Source organism: Panthera onca, chromosome B1 (genome assembly GCF_046562875.1).
Source record: "Panthera onca isolate mPanOnc1 chromosome B1, mPanOnc1 haplotype 2, whole genome shotgun sequence".
Lineage (NCBI taxonomy): Eukaryota > Metazoa > Chordata > Mammalia > Carnivora > Felidae > Panthera > Panthera onca.
The window spans coordinates 63,254,500-63,274,575 of NC_138342.1; the positions used below are offsets into that span (position 1 = coordinate 63,254,500).

Consider the following 20,076-nt stretch of genomic DNA (forward strand, 5'->3'; position numbering starts at 1 on the left):
TGAGGTCAAAAAGGTCTTTTCCTGCTTTCTCCTCTAAGGTTTTGATGGTTTCCTGCCTCACATTCAGGTCCTTTATCCATTTTGAGTTTATTTTTGTGAATGGTGTGAGAAAGGGGTCTAGTTTCAATCTTCTGCATGTTGCTGTCCAGTTCTCCCAGCACCATTTGTTAAAGAGACTGTCTTTTTTCCATTGGATATTCTTTCCTGCTTTGTCAAAGATGAGTTGGCCATACATTTGTGGGTCCAATTCTGGGGTTTCTATTCTATTCCATTGGTCTATGTGTCTGTTTTTGTGCCAATACCATGCTGTCTTGATGATGACAGCTTTGTAGTAGAGGCTAAAGTCTGGGATTGTGATGCCTCCTGCTTTGGTCTTCTTCTTCAAAATTACTTTGGCTATTCGGGGCCTTTTGTGGTTCCATATGAATTTTAGGATTGCTTGTTCTAGTTTTTTTTTTTTTTTTTTTTTTTTTTTTAAATTTTTTTTTCAACGTTTTTTATTTATTTTTGGGACAGAGAGAGACAGAGCATGAACGGGGGAGGGGCAGAGAGAGAGGGAGACACAGAATCGGAAACAGGCTCCAGGCTCCGAGCCATCAGCCCAGAGCCTGACGCGGGGCTCGAACTCACAGACCGCGAGATCGTGACCTGGCTGAAGTCGGACGCTTAACCAACTGCGCCACCCAGGCGCCCCGCTTGTTCTAGTTTTGAGAAGAATGCTGGTGCAATTTTGATTGGGATTGCATTGAGTGTGTAGATAGCTTTGGGTAGTATTGACATTTTGACAATATTTATTCTTCCAATCCATGAGCATGGAATGTTTTTCCATTTCTTTATATCTTCTTCAATTTCCTTCATGAGCTTTCTATAGTTTTCAGCATACAGATCTTTTACATCTTTGGTTAGATTTATTCCTAGGTATTTTATGCTTCTTGGTGCAATTGTGAATGGGATCAGTTTCTTTATTTGTCTTTCTGTTGCTTCATTATTAATGTATAAGAATGCAACTGATTTCTGTACATTGATTTTGTATCCTGCAGCTTTGCTAAATTCATGTATCAGTTCTAGCAGACTTCTGGTGGAGTCTATCGGATTTTCCATTTATAATATCATGTCATCTGCAAAAAGTGAAAACTTCATCTTGCCAATTTTGATGGCTTTGATTTCCTTTTGTTGTCTGATGGCTGATGCTAGAACTTCCAGCACTATGTTAAACAACAGTGGTGAGAGTGTCTCTGCCCAATTTTAAATTGGATTTATTTATTATTTTATTGAGTTATATGAGTTCTTTATAAAATTTTGGATATTAACCCCTTATCGAATATGTGATTTGCAAATACCTTCTTCCATTCACTAGGTTGCCTTTTTGTTTTGAATGCTTTCCTTTGCTGTGCAGAGCTTTTTAGTGTAATGTAGTCCCATTTGTTTATTTTGTTGTTGTTGTTTCCCTCTGGAGTCATCCAGAAAACCTACTAAGACCGATGTTGAGGGGCTTACCACTTGTGTTTTCGTGTTTTATGGTTTCAGGTTTTACCTTCAAGTCTTTAATCTATTTGAATTAATTTTTGTATGTGGTAGGAGGTATTGATTTCCTTCTTCTGCATGTAGCTGTTTAGTTTTCCCAACCCCATTCATTAAAGAGGCCACCCTTCCTCTGTTGTGTATCCTTTTATGTTGTAAATTGGCCATATATGTGTGGCTTTATTTCTGGGTTCTCTATTTTGTTCCATGAATCCATATGTCTTTTATGTTAATTCCATATGGTTTTAATTACTGTGGCTTTGTAGTATAGTTTTGAAATCAGGAAGCTTGCTATCTCTGGCTTTGTTCTTTCTCAAGATTGCTTTGGCTGTTCATGGTCTTTTGTGGTTCCATACAAATTTTAGAATCATTCGTTCTGTTTCTGTGAGCAATACCACTAGAATTTTGATAGGGGTTGCTTTGAATTTGTAGACTGTTTTGGGTAATATGTACATTCTAACAATATTAATTCTTCTAATCCATGAACGTGGAATATCCATTTCTTTGTATCATCTTCAGTTCCTTTCATCACCATCTTACGGTGTTCCATGTATTAAGCTTTCACCTCCTTTATTAAATTTATTCCTAGGTATTTTGTTATTTTTGATGCAATAATATATGGGATTGCTTTCTTAATTTCTTTCTGATAGTTTGTTGTTAGTGTATAGAAACAACTGATTTTTGTTTATTGATTTTGTACCCTGACACTTTATTGAATTTGTTCATTGGTTCAAACAGTCTTTTGGTGTAGTCTTATGGCTCTTCCTATATATGATATCATATCTTCTGCAAAAAGTGACAATTTTACATCTTCCTTTTCTATTTGGATGCCTTATTTTGGTCTTGCCTGAATGCTATGACTAGAACTTCCAATACTATGTTGAATAATAGTGGGGAGAGTGGGCATCCTTGTCTTGTTCCTGACCTTAGAGGAAAAGCTTTCAACTTTTCACCATTGATTATGATATTATTTGTGGGTTTGTATATGACCTTTATTACATTGGGGTATGTACGTTCTCTCTTTAAGCACTATGTTGAAAGTTTTTATTGTAAATGGATGTGACTTTTGTTGGGTGCTTTTTCTGCATCTATTGAAGTGATCGTATGATTTTTATTTTTCATTTTGTTAATCTGTATTACATTGATGTGCACATATTGAACCATCCTTTCATCCTGGAATGAATTCCACTTGATCATGGTGTGTGATTCTTTTTATGTATTTTAGAATTTGGTTTGCTAATATTTTGTTGAGGGTTTTCATATACATGTTCACCAGGATTATTGGCCTGTAATTTTCTTCTTTTTTTGTTGTGTCCTTGTCTAATTTTGGTATCAGGGTAATACTGGCCTCATAAAATGAGTTTGGAAGCATTCTCTCATCTTCTTCAGTGTTTTGGGGAGAGTTTGAGAAGGCTAGATACTAAATCTTTGAATGTCTGTTAGAATTCCCCAGCTAAGCTGGCTAATCTTGGGTTTTTGTCTGTTGGGAGGTTTTTGATTACTGATTCAATCTGTTTGCTATTATAAGTCTATTCTGATTTTTCTGTTCTTCCTGATTCAATCTTGGAAGTTGTTTGTTTCTAGGTATTTAATAATTTTTTCTAAGTTGTCCAGTTTGTTGGTATGTAATTGTTGATAGTAGTCTCTTAATGATCCTTCGTATTTCTGTGGTATCAGTTGTAATTCTCTTTCATTTCTGATTTTATTTATTTGAGCCCACCCTCTCTTTTTCTTGGTGAGTCTAATTAATGTTTGTTAATTTTGTTTATCTTTTCAAATAACAAGCTCTTAGTTTCATTGATCTTTTCTATTGTCCTTTTATTCTCTATTTCATTTATTTCCCCTCTGATATTTACTATTTCTTTCCTTCTCCTAACTTTGCATTTCATTTGTTGTTCTTTTTTAGTTACTTTCTGTTTAAAGTTAGATTGTTTCTTTAAGATTTTCCTTGTTTCTTGAGGTAGGCCTGTATTGCTATGAACTTCTCTCCTTTAATCGTTTCTGATTTATCCCATAGGTTTTTGTATGTTGTATTTCTGTTTTCATATGTCTCTAGGTATTTTTGATTTTTCCTTTTTACTTCTTTGATGACTCATTGGTTGTTCAGTAGCATGTTATTTAATTTCTAATGTTTTTGTATTTTTTTCCAGTCTTCTTGTAACTGATTTCTAGTTTCATAACATTGTGGTCAGAAAAGATGCCTGATACTATTTCAATACTCTGAGAGTTGCTTTGTGGCCTAATCTGTGATATGTCCTGGAGAATGTCCCATGTGCACTTGACAAGAATGTGGTTTTTATTTTTTTGTTTTTTTTTGGATGGAATTTTCTGTATAAATATATTAAGTCCATCTGGTCTAATGTGTTGTTTAAGGGTGATGTTTCCTTATTGATTATCTGTTTAGATCATCTATCTATTGATGTAAGTGAAGTGTTAAAATCCCCTACTATTGCTGTCTCTCCTTTTAGGTTTATTAATATTTGCTTTATATATTTTGGTGCTTCTATGTTGGGTGCATAGATATTTATACATGCTATATTTTCCTGCCAGTTTGACCCTTTAATCATTATGTAATACCCTTCTTTGTCTTTTATTACAGTCTGTTTTAAAGTATTTTTTGTTGAATAAATTTAGCTACATCAGCTTTTTGTCAGTTTGTTTCCATTTGCATAGAATATATTTTTCCATCCCTTTACTTTCAGTCCTTACTTCTGAGCTGAGTCTCTTATAGGCAGTGTATAGATGAATCTTGTTTTTGTTTGTTTGTTTTTTTAAATCCATTCAGCCACTCTGTGTCTTTTGATTGAAAGAGTTAGGGACGCCTGGTGGCTCACTTGGTTGGCCTGGTGGCTCACTCGGTCCAACTTGGGGTCAGGTCATGATCTCATGGTTTGTGGGTTTCGGCCCTGCATTGGGCTCTGTGCTGGCAGCTCAGAGCCTGGAGCCTGCTCCAGATTCTGTGTCTCCCTCTCTCTCTGCCCCTGCCCTGCTCACACTCTGTCTCTCTCTCTCTCTCAAAAATAAATAAACATTAAAAAAATAAAATAAAAAAATAAAAAAAGAAAGATTTAGACTATGTTTAAAGTAATTATTGATAGATATGTACTTATTGCCATTTTGTTAATTGTTTTCTGGCTTTTTTCCTTGTTCCTCTCTGTTCTTTTCTTTCTGTCTTTCCTTCTGGTCTTAATAATTTTCTTTAGTGTTATGTTTAGATCCCTTTCTCATTTTCTTTTTATATTGCTCTAAGTTTTTTTCTTTGTGGTTACCGTGAGGTTCATATATACCATTCTGTGTATATAACAGTCTGTTTTCATCTGGTAGCAACTTAATTGAAACTTATTCCAAAACTCTACATTTTTATTCCATCCCCTGTGTTTTATGGTTTTGATGTACATTTTAACACTTTTTGATGTCATTAACTAATTAATATAGGTTTAATTAATTTTATTACTTTTGTCTTTTGACTTTTATACTGGTTTTATAAGTGAGTAAATGCACTACTTTTACAATATACTTACATTTTCCAGTGACGTTTTTACTAAGTATGTTTTCTTGTCATTCATTAGTACTATTTCCTTTCAGCTTAAAGAATTCCATTTGACATTTCTTGTAGGGTTGATTAAATGATCATGAATTCCTTTACCTTTTTCTTATCTGAAAAACTCTTTATCCCTTTTCCTATTTTGAATGATAACTTTGCTAGGTACAGTATTCTTGGTTGTAGATATTTTCCTTTAAGCACCTTGAATATGTTCTATCAGTCACTTTTGCCTGCAAAGTTTCTTCTGATAAATTTGCTAATAGCCTTATGGGGCTGCCTTTGTATGTATCAAGTTGTTTTTCTCCTGCTGCTTTTAAGATTCTGTCTTTAACTTGTGACATTTTAATTAGTGTGAATCTCTTCGGTTTCATCTTATTTGGAACTTTCTGACCTTGGATCTGGATGTCGATTCCCTTCCTCAAGTTAGGGTTTTCAGTTATTTTTCTCTTTTTTATAAGTTTTCTGCCCCTTTCTTCTCTTTCTGGGACCCCTATAATGAGAATATTACTCTGCTTGAAGTTGTCCTATGTGTTCCTTAAGCTATTTTCACTATTTAAAATTCTTTTTTCTTTTTGTTTCCTTCTCTGAGTGAGTCCATTGCTTTGTCTTCCAGGTTGCTGATCTGTTTCTCATTCAGTCTGCTGTTGAGCTTCTCCAATGTATTTTTCAGTTCACTTATTTTATTCTTCAGTTCTGTGATTTTTGTTTGGTACTTTCATATATTTTCTGTCTTTTTATTGAAGTTCTCCTGTGTTCATCCATGCTTTCCCCCAAGTGAGCATCTTTATGGCTGTTACTTTGCTCCCTTTGTCAGGCAGATTACTTATGATCATTTCATTAAGGTCTTTTTCTCAGGTTCTGCCTTGTTCTTTCATTTGGAACATATTCCTCTATCTCCTAATTTGGCCTGATTCTGTGTGTTTCTATGTATTGAAATAGCTACCTCTCCCAATCAGGAGTGGCCTGTATACAAGATTTTCTGTGGGGCTTAGAAGTGTAATCCCCCAGCCACCAGGGCCTGGTGCTCAAGGTATCCCCTGTGTGGGCTTCACACACCTGCCAGCTGTGTGCGGGGAGGGTGGGGACGGGTGTGGGGTACTTGTCTGTCTATGACACGGGTATGGTAGGAATGAGGGGGTGGGCTGGGTCTCAACTGGCTGCCTGTGCAACAGGCTGCCTTATTGGGTGGGGTTGCTCACCTGGTTGGTTGCAGTTTGGCTGCCCCACAGCAAGGTTGCCCACCAGCTGTGCTCTGGATGTGGCATGGAAGAGGGGCAGAGCATGCTCAGTGGCGCTGATAGGTTAGAGTAGGATTGCCAACATGGCTCCTGCCAGCACTGGCATTAGCAAGGTTGAATGAGATTGCAAAAATGCACTCTTATCCCCAAAGAAAGTCTCAATAGGTTTCTTCTTTCCAGCAGTTGTTTTAAGATTAATAAGTGGGTTTCCTTCACATATGGTCTAGTGCTTTTCACACTGCTTCTTTTGCACCAGGTTGTGGAATGAGTTTATGTGTGAGCCCTTTAACACTGAGTTCCCTGTTCTTTCCAGTTCTGTGGTTCTCTTGGATGCACTCTGTTGGTTTTCAAAGCCATATGTTTTGGGAGCTCATCTGTCTGATACAGGACACAGTGGTTGGGGTGCCTAGTTTGGGGAACAAAGCCCTTGTCCTCAGGGAAAAGTTCTGTATTATTGAGATCCCTCCCGATTTTCGGTCGCCTTGCCTGGAGTGGGGTTTTTGCAGACAGTATTGTCTCTGCCATTCCTACTTGTCTTGATGCAGCCCTTTTATCCTTTGTTGTGGAGATACTGCTCATCTGGTTTTCAGGACTTTTTCGAGGAATTTATTCCATATGTAGCTGTAGATATGCTGTGTCTGTGGGAAGAGGTGAGTTAAGGATCTTCTTATGCTGCCATCTTGAACTGTCTCTATCTTTCTTTGCCATTTTAAATGAAGTCTCTTAATTGTTCTTATGAAAAGCTTTTTCATTTTTAGGGAATTATACTAAATGTTTAGTAACACAGAGATAGCATCTGTGATATTTCAAATAAATATTTAGAATATTGCCATCACATGTAAATATCACCACCTGCTCCCTTCACTTTCGACTTTGCAGTAAAATAAATTCTAGGTGATCATCTTCTGGAAGAGAGAAATGAATTATTATAGATTATGTAGTTTCAAGGGTAAATCTCTAATATGCTGGAGTTTCTTTAGTTTGTCTTCTACTCTAGAAAACAAATGATCTTGTGTTCCTTATAATTCAAAATCTTAGTTCAGTAATATCAGTACTTTTCAAGTGGAAAATATAACATGAGTTATATAAGGTTTGTTGTTGTATGTTTATATCTGCTCATTATGTATCTGTGGAGTAAAATAAAAGTTGATTCTTGTCTTTGTTTCCAGGACCTTTTGTGGTACGAGCTTTCCTTCGTACTTCAACAAGTGAAGGTTTGTTACTAAAGATCGAGCCATTGTTGCCTAAAGAAGTAGAAACCAAAGAAAATAACAAAGAAGATGCCTAAAAATGTTATATTATGAAATTATTTTCAGTGGATTAAGAAGCAATGGAGACAATTATAAAACTGTATAATTTCTACATTTGGTGTCTTGTTATTTCTTAATCATCATACTTGATTTTAACACTCGGAAAAAATCTTACAACACTTTCAAAAATAAGAAAAAATTTTCTCTGTCTGAACCTATATTAAATTGTCTTCCTTAGAATTTGGATTCTGCACGCTCATAATTGTAGCAGAAATTTCTAGCTTAATAACTTTCCCTTGAGAGCCATACCATTCTGAGGGAAAAGTAATATTCTCAATTTTCATAGGACAGAGAATGGCAGAGTCATGAGCTATATCCTAAATACGTCTATTTTCTATGGAGAAAGTATGGAAAGTGTTTTTTCTAAAAATTCTAAATATCATTTGTGATAGCATGCATATAGAAAATGACTAAGACGTTAAAATGTAGGTGGGAAAGCTTTTTTTCTTTTAGGAATTAATTTATAATATTTGTGGTTTTTTGTAGTAACAGTGTATAATTTTATGGTGCTTTGTGCTATATATACAGTGTATAGTGTTTTCATACACTTAATCTCATTTGAGCCTGAATTCCTTTGCTTAATAGCAAGTAATAGGTTTGGTTAGTGTTTGTTGACTGAACATCCCATGATGTAGATAGAACAATTTCATTTAATGGAGAAGAATCAGGCTAGAAAGTTAAGTGTCTTTCACCAAGCGTCAGTTTGCAAACTGGTGTTGATCTTTAAGTATTTACTGGTAGGTGAAAAAATCAAAAACATAAGGATAATTTTGGCATGCAGTTGCCCACTGTCCTTTCTTTGGAATGATTTCCTTCACTCAGAGACTATCTTCTACTTTTTTATTTATTTATTTTTAACAAATGTTCAAATGCTGCTTCTTTCATGAAATAGTAGCATTGATAAATTCGTTGGTGGGATCTTCACTTCGTAAAGAATATTTTGGCAGCTTCATGTAGGTCTCCCAAATTGTTTTTGAAGTGGAAGTTGTCCGAGAAGTCCAAATGACCATGAGCAATCACTGTACCCCATTAAGCTTTTTTCCCCCCACAGGAAAATTAAAATGTAAAGGCTGTTTACCAAAAACAGTAACTACAAAAGTTAACAGTAACTACAAAATAGTAACAGCAGTTACCTTCTGTTGAGTGCCCACCTACCATCTTATGCCTTTACTGCACTGTCTCATTTCATCCTCATAGCGGTTCGGTGAGGGGGGTTTGCTACTCCCACTTCACAGGTAAGGAAATTGAAACCTATGTGAGCTCCCCTAACCTAAGACTCACACCTAGATCTGTGTGATTTTAAAGCCTGTTCTCTTAACCATTGGGGTATGGTACCTCCTTTTTATATATCTTAAAAGATAAATCAACCTATTTATGTGACACTTTAAAATTTTGAAAATATTGAAGAATTATACTTCAGTGTCTTGGTATCTCTAGTTATGGGGTTATGGCAGAGTGGATGTGAGAAAGTAGAAATAAAAGGGTTAGAAGGAATGGCGTGAGAAAAGAGTAGTGTTAGGATGGAGAGAAAAAGGTATTTACTTGTTTTCCCCAATTACTGTCTTTTGAAAACGTACTGATTAATCATTATTTAGAGATCCTAATTCAGAGTAGAAGCTCTATTACTATGTTTGTAGATTTTCTTCTGATTAGTAGATTAAGTATGCTCTTATAATTGAAAGTTTTAGAAACACTAATAAACATAAAAAATAAATCTACTCATAATCCTACTGCTCAAAGATAACCAGCATGAATATTTTGGTGCTCTCCATTTTCAGTTGGCAGAGAGAGACAGAATATACACATGATGCTATAAAGTAAGCATTTTTCCATATTAATTAAAGTCTTATAGGAAAAGCATCATTTTAATGGTTGAATAATACTCCATCCTATTGATGCTATAATTTATGGAATTATTTCTCAATTGTTGGGCACTTAACTCACTTTCAGATCCCCCTCCTCTATTATTTATAATGCTTTGGATTTGTAATTTATTTTCCTCTCTATTCCTTGCAGTGACATTACTGGGTTAAAAGGTATGGTATGGCTAGGAGTCTTAATTATGTCTTAGAAAGGTGCCTTTGTGATCAGATCAAACCTGAACAAGGAAATATGGTTGGAAAACTTACTCTGGGCAGGAACGTTCCAGGGTTTAATTAACTGGCCAATGGACAAATTATTCCCTACCCTTCCATTATGCATTTTTCCTTTTGGCTAACTAGAACTAATGTTGAGTGTTTATTATGGTATGTTTCTGGAAAAACAGAATTGTACTAGATAACTCTGAACATAAATATCTTTCTCTTTTATATTATTATATTCTTAGAGAACAATAAATTAAATCTTATATTTGAAGAAATTAAAAACTTAAAAAATTTTATATTAAGTACTAGTACTATTCAAACTTTAGCCTCATTCCAAATTACCTGGTGGGCTCACACTCACAAATTTCTGGGCTCTGCCTAGCAGTTTTGGGTGGACCTTGACCTTTTCACATTTCTAACAAATTCCCAGGTGATGATGATGTTGCTGTTCTATGGACAACACTTTGAGAACCTCTGTTATTTACTAATGGCTCTTTTAATCATGGCTAGATAAAAAAATCTCTGGCTGTAGTAACAGCAACAGTTTATGTAAAAATTCCACAGGTAAATTCTAATGCACTGGGGTTGAGAATCACTGGTATATGCAGTTAGCTAGGTCATAAAAAAATGTAAAATTTGCAATAAAGTTGAGATTTAAAAAAATGTTTTTTAAAATTTACATCCAAATTAGTTAGCATATAGTGCAACAATGATTTCAGGAGTAGATTCCTTAATGCCCCTTAAAAGTTGAGATTTTAAAAGACGGGGATGATTAAAAGATAATGTGCCAAATTTAAGAGCCAGGACTAATTTATAGATTTCTGGTCTATCTCTGTGTGTAAATAATTTAAATTCTGGCTCTCACTCTATGAGAAAACATTTCAAAATCTGGGATCTTTCTTCTGTAATATAAGGACATCATAAGATGGTCACCACTGTACTTTCTGACAAAATTTTATGATCTTTTTGAAGGTGGCATTTCACGTTGTTAAAAGTTATGTAACCTAACATTATTAATATAAACACACACGTGAACCTAAATTTAATGGTATTAATAGGATTATCTTGTGAAAGACCAGATGCTTGGCGTGGGATAGGGGCACTTAATTCAGTAGTGTTTTTCCTGTAGCAAGCAGTTACGCAGAAAGTCCAGTAGGTGGCAATCATAACCTTTCATACAACTTTTAAATAGCCTTGTGCGTATTGGTAAATACTTGTTTTTTCATTTGAGTATACAGATAAAAAAGCAAAATTACTATATAGACCATTTGGAGCTTTGTTTTATAACGGGTTTTTAATAAATTTTATTCTATTTTGAACATACTATGGCGTTTGCTGTAGTTGTCATTGTAATAGTGCGTAGAGTTTTTTTGTTTCTGTTTTATTATAAAATTTTTCAAAAATACAGAAAAATTTACTCACCTATTTACTCACCGCCCAGCTTCAGCAATTATCAGCAGTATGCAATTGTGCTGTTTACATCTATCCCTTTCATCTATCCACAACTCCCCAGTTTATCCTTATCCCTGCTAGAGTAATTAAAAGCAAATCCCTTGAGGTGCCTGGGTGGCTCCATTAGTTAAGCATCCAACTTTTGGTTTTGGCTCAGGTCATGATCTCATGGTTCTGAGTTCGAGCCCCACATTGGGCTCTGCACTGACGGTGTGGAGCCTACTTGGGATTCTGTTTGTCTGCCTTTCCCTCACTCACACTCACGTACTGTGATCTCTCTCAAAAATAAATAAATAAACTTAAAAAAAAAATAAAAGCAAATTCTACATATCCAGAGCCCAACACCTTATCCATTAGGCTAGATGGCTCTCTGAAAAATTCCATACATCATACCTCTTAACCTATAGCGTTTTAAGAATAATCAAGATATAAGAAGATTTTAGGTCCATTTTTCAGAACCCATTGTTTTTGTGTTCTACTTTGGCCATTTAGGGCATTCAGTTTTGGGGTTTTTTTTTTTTTGAATTCAGGTTTTTAGTATTATATTTTTCATGTAATAATGGGCAAATATCTATTTCCATTGCTCTTGAGAACTTAGTACATGTACATAGTAACATAATTAGCCACCAAAGGTTGTATGTAACTATCAATACTTCAAAAAATAAGGAAGAAGTTGGTATCTTTACTTACATTTTTGTTTTTGAATCAAAAGATCAAATTAGAAATGTAACTATTATAAGGAATAGGTTGAAATAATATTCAGTTTTCATCTGAAGGATGAAATATTCAGTTTTCATCTGAGGAACAAAAAGTTTTACTGTATTGTTTTATTTAAAAAAAAATAGAAGAGCAATAAATAAATTTGGCAAAGCAGAGAAAGGAAAAACAATGAAAAATTTAAAGAAAACAATGACCCATAATTCTTTAAATAACATTTTGTTGTAGTTCCTTTTTTCCCTTCTACCTATGTGGAAGTCGCCTTTGCTCCTGTAAGAGCATCGCTGTGATCATGAATACAGAGTAGACAGGAGACTTCTTGACTCTGGAGGTTTCCCACATTCCCAGCTCTTCAGTCGCTTACTCTTGAGAAAAGGCAACCAAAAGCAATCACTAAGTGTTTGCTACATGAAAGGCCTAACACTTTCTGTATCTCATCATATGTTACATAAATTTTATATTATTGTTTACTAAGTTGGCAATTGCTTTAATGAAAATTAATTTATATGTTTTTCTAAATAGAAAAAACCCAGTGGTTCCCAAAGGGCAATAAGTATATACCATTAGTTGCACAAGAAATGAATTTGAATGGTAAGTGAACCACATTTTAAATTAATAGTTAAGTAATCTTTAATGTATCATAGAAAAATATAGCTAACGTATAAAGACCATGATTTCATGGGTATCATTGCCTAGGATGACATTACAATAGGTGATTATTTGTAAATTCAATTTAAAAACACTAAATCATATAAATATGTTAATTATATAAAATGCTTTCCAAAGTGGCTATCCCAGGGGCGCCTGGGTGGCTCAGTCAGGTAAGTGACTCCGGTTCAGGTCATAATCTTGTGGTTCGTGAGTTTGAGCCCTGCATCAGGCTCACTGCTGTCAGTGCAGAGCCCACTTCTGGTCCTCTGTCTCCCACTCTCTCTGCCCCTCCCCTGCTCATTCTCTCTTTGTCTCAAAAATAAATAAATATTAAAAAAACAAAAACAAAGTAGCTATCCCATTTTATATTCCCTCCAGCAAGGAATGAAGGTTCCAGTTTCTCCACATCCTTATCAACATTTGGAATTGTCTGTCTTTTTTATTATAGCCATTTCTAGTGAGTTAAAGTAGTCACACATATTTTAATTGAGAAAATGAGTTTTTTGCTGAGAAAGTATTTAGGTATAGTTGTTAGTTTTTAAATATGTGCCATTGCAAGATGGAGCTTGGATACTATGAAGCTCCAGAAGTAGAGTTAGAACTAATGTAGGTTTTATAAAGAAGGAAATCCTGGCACAAAATTAATAAACAAAACTTAGATGCTGTGGATTCTTAGTGTATTTACATTCAGCTGTATCAATAGCATTCTTCAGTTGCTGTCAATGGAAATTGACTGACTTAACCAGAGATGGAATGTGTTCTAAGGAAATGGGATGATTCACAGAATCTAAGGAAAAGCCAAACAACTGGTATTGGGAAAGATTAGGAAGCAGCTAATGGAATCTAAGTAGCAAGAACCAATGGACAGTTTCTTCCGGTACTGAATCAGCTCTCTTTTCTGACTTTATGTCATTCCACTCAAGATTTAAGTTCTCAAGGGAGAGAGTCTGGTTGGCCTAGTTTAGTTTACACACCTACTCTTTGGTCGAAAGAAAACAGAATTGATCATCTTACTTAAGGTGTGTGCAGTAGGATAGAAGAAATTCCACAGGAGAATATTGAAGTGCTTTTACCAAAAGAAATAGCTGTTGAGTGCTGGGGAAGAAAACCAATAGATGCCTACTACATTAGCTCACTATAGCTTGGATGGATATTTAGGAAGAATTAGTAGCACTGACAGGGTTAACAAATCTCTAAGGCCCATTCATTCCTTGAATTTTTATTAAATGTCTCCTATGATTTCTGTGAAATCCATAAATATATTTCTTTGAACTCAAAATATTTATTAATCTGAAAGTATATACAATAGGAAATATTCTTTGAATGCAAAAAAAGTTGCTTATTTATTCTTTGGAGGGGAGAATTGTCAATTTCATTTTGTTAAACAAATATAAACACATGAACAGAGTCCCGTGGTAAAAAGGTTCAATCAGAGCCAAACTTCTGATTTCCCCCACCCAACTTCCATGTGAATCTTCTATACTTTTACAAATTCTGTTCCTACATCTGCCTATTGACATATGGATAAATATGGATTGTATTGTACTGTATTTAATATTTCACAATTAACTTTTCACTCAATAATATCGAGGATTATTCCATGACTATTATATTTTTTAAAAGGTTTGTATTTCTCCATAATATGAATGTACCCCGATATATATTACCAGATGTATGGTATTTATGTTAGGTAATGTATATATTACCAGGTATATGGTATCATAGAAAAATATTACCAGGTATATGGTAATATATACATTACCTAACATAAATACCATACATCTGGTAATATATATCGGGGTACATTCATTACCAGGTGTATGGTAATATATATATTACCTATTGGTTGATATTTAGGTTATTTCACATATATCATTTTGATGAACACATATGTGTGTCTTTTTGCAGGTATGAATGAGTACTTCTGTAAGTTAGATTGGTAAAATAATAGTGATTAAGATCACAAACCTGGAGTTAAACTATAAGGATTCAAGTTCCAACTGTGCTGTAAACCTGTACATTGTTGTTATTGCCCAGTAATTTTAAGGCAAGTTTCATTGACTTACAACCTTAATTCAGAAATATAAACACCCTTCAATATCACTCATCATCTGGGAAATACAAATCAAAACTACAATGAGATACCACCTCACACCTGTCAGAATGGCTAACATTAACAACTCAGGCAACAACAGATGTTGGCAAGGATGCGGAGAAAGAGGATCTCTTTTGCACTGCTGGTGGGAATGCAAGCTGGTGCAGCCACTCTGGAAAACAGTATGGAGGTTTCTCAAAAAACTAAAAATAGAACTATCTATGACCCAGAAATTGCACTACTAGGTATTTATTCAAGGGATACAGGTATGCTGTTTCAAAGGGACACATGCACCCTAATGTTTATAGCAGCACTCTCAACAATAGCCAAAGTATGGAAAGAGCCCAAATGTCCATCAATGGATGAATAGATGTGTGTGTATATATACATATATATATATATATATGTATATATACATACACATTTACATCCAAGTTAGCACATGGTGCAACAATGATTTCAGGAGTAGATTCCTTAATGCCCCGTGTGTGTGTGTGTGTGTGTGTGTGTGTATGTATGTATTTATGTACATATATATGTATTTATATACATATATATATAGGATATACACACACACAATGGAGTATTACTTGGCAATCAAAAAGAATGAAATCTTGGAACTACGTGGATGGAACTAGAGGGTATTATGCTAAGCCAAATTAGATAAAGACAAATATATGACTTCACTCATGAGGATTTTAAGGTACAAAACAGATGAACATAAGGGAAGGGAAGCAAAAATAATATAAAAAACATGGAGGGGGACAGAACATAAGAGACTCTTAAGTATGGAGAACAAACAGAGGGTTGCTGGAGGGGTTGTGGGAGGGGGGGTGGGCTAAATGGGCATGGGGCATTAAGGAATCTACTCCTGAAATCATTGTTGCACCGTGTGCTAACTTGGATGTAAATTATAAAAAATAAATTGTAGAAAAAAAATCTAAAAAAAATATATAAACACCTTGATGAATTTTCCCAAAGTGAGTATGTACGTAGCACATAGATCAAGAAATAGATAATACCAGCACCCCAGAAACCCCTTCATTCCTTTCTTGGAAACTACTCCTATTCAAGGTGACCAATACGACTTCTAAGACCACATACTTGTTTTACCTATTTTTAAACTTTATGTAAATAGAATAATAATTATAAGTATTTTAGGGGGAGGTCTGGGTTCATTCAGTCATTATGTTTATGAAATTCATATTATTGTGTGTAGTTGTAATTTTGCTCACATGCTAATTGCTGTAGAATATTCCACTGTATGAATGTATCAGTTTTCCATTCTACTATTGATAATGTGGATTGTTTACAGTTTAAGGGTATTACAAATAATGCTGATATGAACATTCTTGTACATTCTGGTGAAGTCTTAGGGTTACAAATAATGCTGCTTATTAATATTATTGTCTGTTTCTTTTGGTGAACACATATATGCATTTCTGTTGGATAAATACCTAAGAAGTGGATTTACTGGATCATAAGTTAGGTATATGCTCATTTATAGTTTATGATGCTCAACAGCTTTTCAACATAGTACCAATATACACTCCCAACATGTAGGAGTTCCACATCCTGCTCCATATCCTTGCCAATAATTGGTTTATGTTTTTCATTTTAACCATTTTGCTGACTGTGACATTCTTTAATAATATATGAAGAATTTTTAAATTCTGTTAGTAGAGGAAATGGAATTTAGAATATCACTTTCCATAGATTAAAGTTGTAACATGGTGATCTAGAGTTTTACATAATTTATAAAATAAATTTTTCTTAAAAATTAAAAGGTGGAAGAAATCATTTTCTAATTCTAACAAGTTACTGGCTTCCTTGGGAGGGATTATTTTTCTTCTAATTATCCTATATAATGAAGGGTTCTCTGTCAGACTCTAGAACCTGGTTTTGAACATTACCCCCTTGTTAAATCTGAATCCGAATATTCAATAAAATTAGACATATAAAGGGGTGTTTGGGTGGCTTAGTTAGTTAAGCATCTGACTCTTGATTTCAGCTCAGGTCATGATCTCATGGTCATTAGATTGAGCCCTGTGATGGGCTCTGGGCTGAGCATAGAACTTTCTTGGGATTCTCTTTTTCCCTTTTCCTCTGCCTCTCCCCCACTTGCATTCTCTCTCTCTCTCTCTCTCTCTCTCTCTCTATCTATCTATCTCAAAATAAATAAACATACATTTTAAAAAATTAGGCCTATAAAGTTTTACAGGTATTGTTTCTGGTACATTATGCAATTTCAATTACTACTCAACCTAGAATGGGGACTGTAAATTCATGGCTTATGTTCTATCATCCCCCATCTCCAACCAGGCAAATTGTGACAGATGGTGTGAATCACAGAATTCATTCCCACTGATTTCTACATGGTTTCAGATTCCGCGCCCCCCCCCTCCCCCCAATACAGTGTTCTACAGAGTCACACTGTTGATTAGAAGTTTGGTAGAACATTCAAACACTTTTTTCTTCTTGTGCCTCATGATACAAGGTAATTTTCTCACTCTTATTTTTTTCTCAAATATTGCTATGTTTGTCAGCCCTATTAGATTAACAGAAATGAGACTCATTCTTAGCTGTAATTTAAATCTACTACTTAATCATAGTGACTGAGGAGCTGGCTTACTTTTAGTATTATTTTAGATTTTCTTTTTCCTTTCTATTTTAATATTTAATCCAAAAAAATTTTCCCGTTTAGAATAGCAAAAATTCTGAGTGTGTTGCTACAGCTTCATAGGTCAAATTAAGTTCTGCCTAAGTCACTTGCCAGATGAGGTGCAGGAGGGGAGAAACCAAGGAAAGCATGGCAGTTTCTTTAGAGAAGACACTGAAATCAGATTGTGGGAGGCCTATGGCAGCTTCAGTTTGTGGGGCACAGCACCAGAGATATAGATGCTCTGTAGAGAAGCTCCAGGAATTTGCAGGATGTCAAAAGATCTTTTGCTGTTTGCTAAAGAGCACATACCTAGAATAAAATGCCACAAAATCAGACAAAAAGCTGCTTTTGGGAATCTGTAAATTGAACAATTCCCAGAGCTTACACGTGGGTGAGAGACATTTGAGTTTTTGCCACCAGAGTGGCAAGACCTCATTAAAAATCTTGGGCATTCAGTAGATACCCCAGAGTCATGCCTTACAATAGGGCTAACGGCTGTGAGTAAAGGCTACTCTAGACCACTACTAGCAAAGCTTAAAAACAACTTCAGAAGGATCAAGTTGATTAGCAAGTAACTGCCTGCCAAAGTCAATACTTGAATAAAATAAAAAATCTAAAATCTCAAGAACATGGATTTATGATATCTGGTACCCCCCCAAAATTATGACATGCAAATAAGGAGGAACATGCAGAGAAGCAAATCAGTCAATAGAAACATAAATGACAGAGATGAATGAAGTAGCAGATAACATGGAGCTTTAAAGTAACTACTATACATATGTTCAAGTATGTAATGGAAAAAAAATGAACATTATGAGAAGTGAAAGATATTAAAAAGAAGCAAAGAGAACTTTAGAGCTACGAAATGCAGTGTCTGGGAAATTCACCTATGGATTATCAACTGATTAGGCACTGTAGAAGAAAAGAATTGTGAACTTGAAGATACTGAAATAGAAACTATTCAAATTGAGCAACAGAAAAAAAAGATTGTAATAGAACAGTTTCTCAGTGACTCGAGGAATATTCCAAGTGGTCTAATATAGGTGTAATTGGAGTTCCTGAAAAGTGCAGGAAAGAGGAGCCAGAGAAAATATTTGAAGGAAAAATAGATTAATTTTTTCAAACAAGATGGAAAGAAAAATTCCTAAATCTAAGAAACTCGACCAATTCCATGCAGGATGATAGAAAGGAAAACTCTTCTAAGGCATTATCTTATTTGAATTGTTGAGAACCAGTGATAAAGTGGAACTCTTGAAAGCAGTCAGAGAAAAAAAGAAATATTAAATATAGGGGTACCAAGATAAGAATTACTACTGATTTCTTGTCAGGAAATAAGTCAAAACAAGGAATAGAATGATAAGTTTAACATGATTAAAAAAAAATTCATCTAGGATTCTATGTCAAGTGAAAATATCCTTTAAAACTGAGAGTGACATAAAGACATTTTTGGGCAGACAAAAGCAAAGAGTTTATTTCCAGCAAACCTGAATTATGAGAAATGTTAAAAGAAGTTCTAGAGGAAGAAGAATGATACCAGATACAAACCTAATTTCATATAAATGAACGAAGAAGGCCAGAAATGGTAAATATGTGGGAAAATATGGAAGATGTTTTGTCATTTTTATCATTAAAAAATTACCTTTTAAAAACAAATGTAGTAACACTGTATGGTGGGGTTTATAACAGTTTGAAGTATCATACATGAAAATAGTAGTATGAAGGTTGGCAGGGTGTATATACATGTCTTACTTTAGTTGGGTACAATTTTCTCTGTTCATCTGGTGTTTTTTAGCAGATGAAATCATACATAAAATTTAAGTTACATTAAAAATGTTTTGTGCTGTGTTAAAACAAATTTGCATTGTCAAAATAAGCATGATAGTAGAACTGACTGTACATTTCAGAGTATGACCAAAGTTTATACCCATATGACCATGATGAAAATAAAAACGCAGAACATTTTCATCACCTCAGAGTTTACTTAGTGCAATTTTTACTAATTCCTGCCTCAGCCTCAAGCAACAGTAATTTTGTGTTCTGTTGCTATAGTTTTGTGTTCTCTCACCGTATTTATGCTTGCTCTAGATTTCCATATAAATGGATCATATCATGTGATGCATATATTTTATGTTTGGCTTCTTTTGCTTAGAATAATACTGAAATTCATCCATGTTGCTGTGTGTATCAAATACATTGTTCTTTTTTTATTGCTGAAATGTATTCTCTCGTTTAGATATGCCAAATGTATTCAAAAGATGGGTATTTGTATTGTTCCCCATTTGGGGCTATTCTGAATAAAACTTCTATGAATATTCATGTATAAGCTTATTCTGTGGACATTTGCTTTCATTTCCCTTGGATAAATAATGGAACTGCTAGGTCATATGGTAAGTGACAACTTTCTCAAGAAACAACCAAATAGGTCTACAAAGTGGTCATACCATTTACACTCCCATCAACGTTTGAAAGTTAAAATTACTTCATATCCTCAGTTGGATTCTTCATCTGTTTAATTTTAGCTATTCTAGTGGGTGTGTAGTGGTATCTCATTGTGATTTTAATTTGCATTTCTGTGGTGACTAATGATGTTGAGCTTCTTTTCATGTGCTAATTAGACGTTCTCATATCTTCTTTTGTAATTAGAACAAGGTGTCTGTTCAAATGTTTTGCTCTTTAAAAATTGTGTTGTCTTCTCATTGAGTTAGAAGAATACTTTATATAATCTGGTTTCAAGTTCTTTGTCAAATATATATGTTGCAAATATTTTCTTCCAGTTGTGGACTGGCTTTTCATTTTGTTAGT

At 34.5% G+C, this 20,076-nt stretch overlaps 1 protein-coding gene across 4 annotated transcripts in view; it reads left to right on the forward strand.

Annotated features, from left to right (window-relative positions):
- The window catches only part of MRPL1 (mitochondrial ribosomal protein L1), a 98,671-nt gene extending 91,006 nt beyond the window's left edge, over nucleotides 1-7,665 (forward strand). For all 4 annotated transcript variants that reach the window (XR_013555235.2, XM_060654812.1, XM_060654811.3 and 1 more), the window contains one exon: nucleotides 7,473-7,665. Coding sequence is in view for 3 of the 4 variants with exons in the window: in XM_060654812.1 (XP_060510795.1) it covers nucleotides 7,473-7,591 (119 nt within the window). In the remaining variant the exon portion in view is untranslated. The remainder of the gene's footprint in view (nucleotides 1-7,472) is intronic.
- The last annotated feature ends 12,411 nt before the right edge of the window (nucleotides 7,666-20,076 follow it).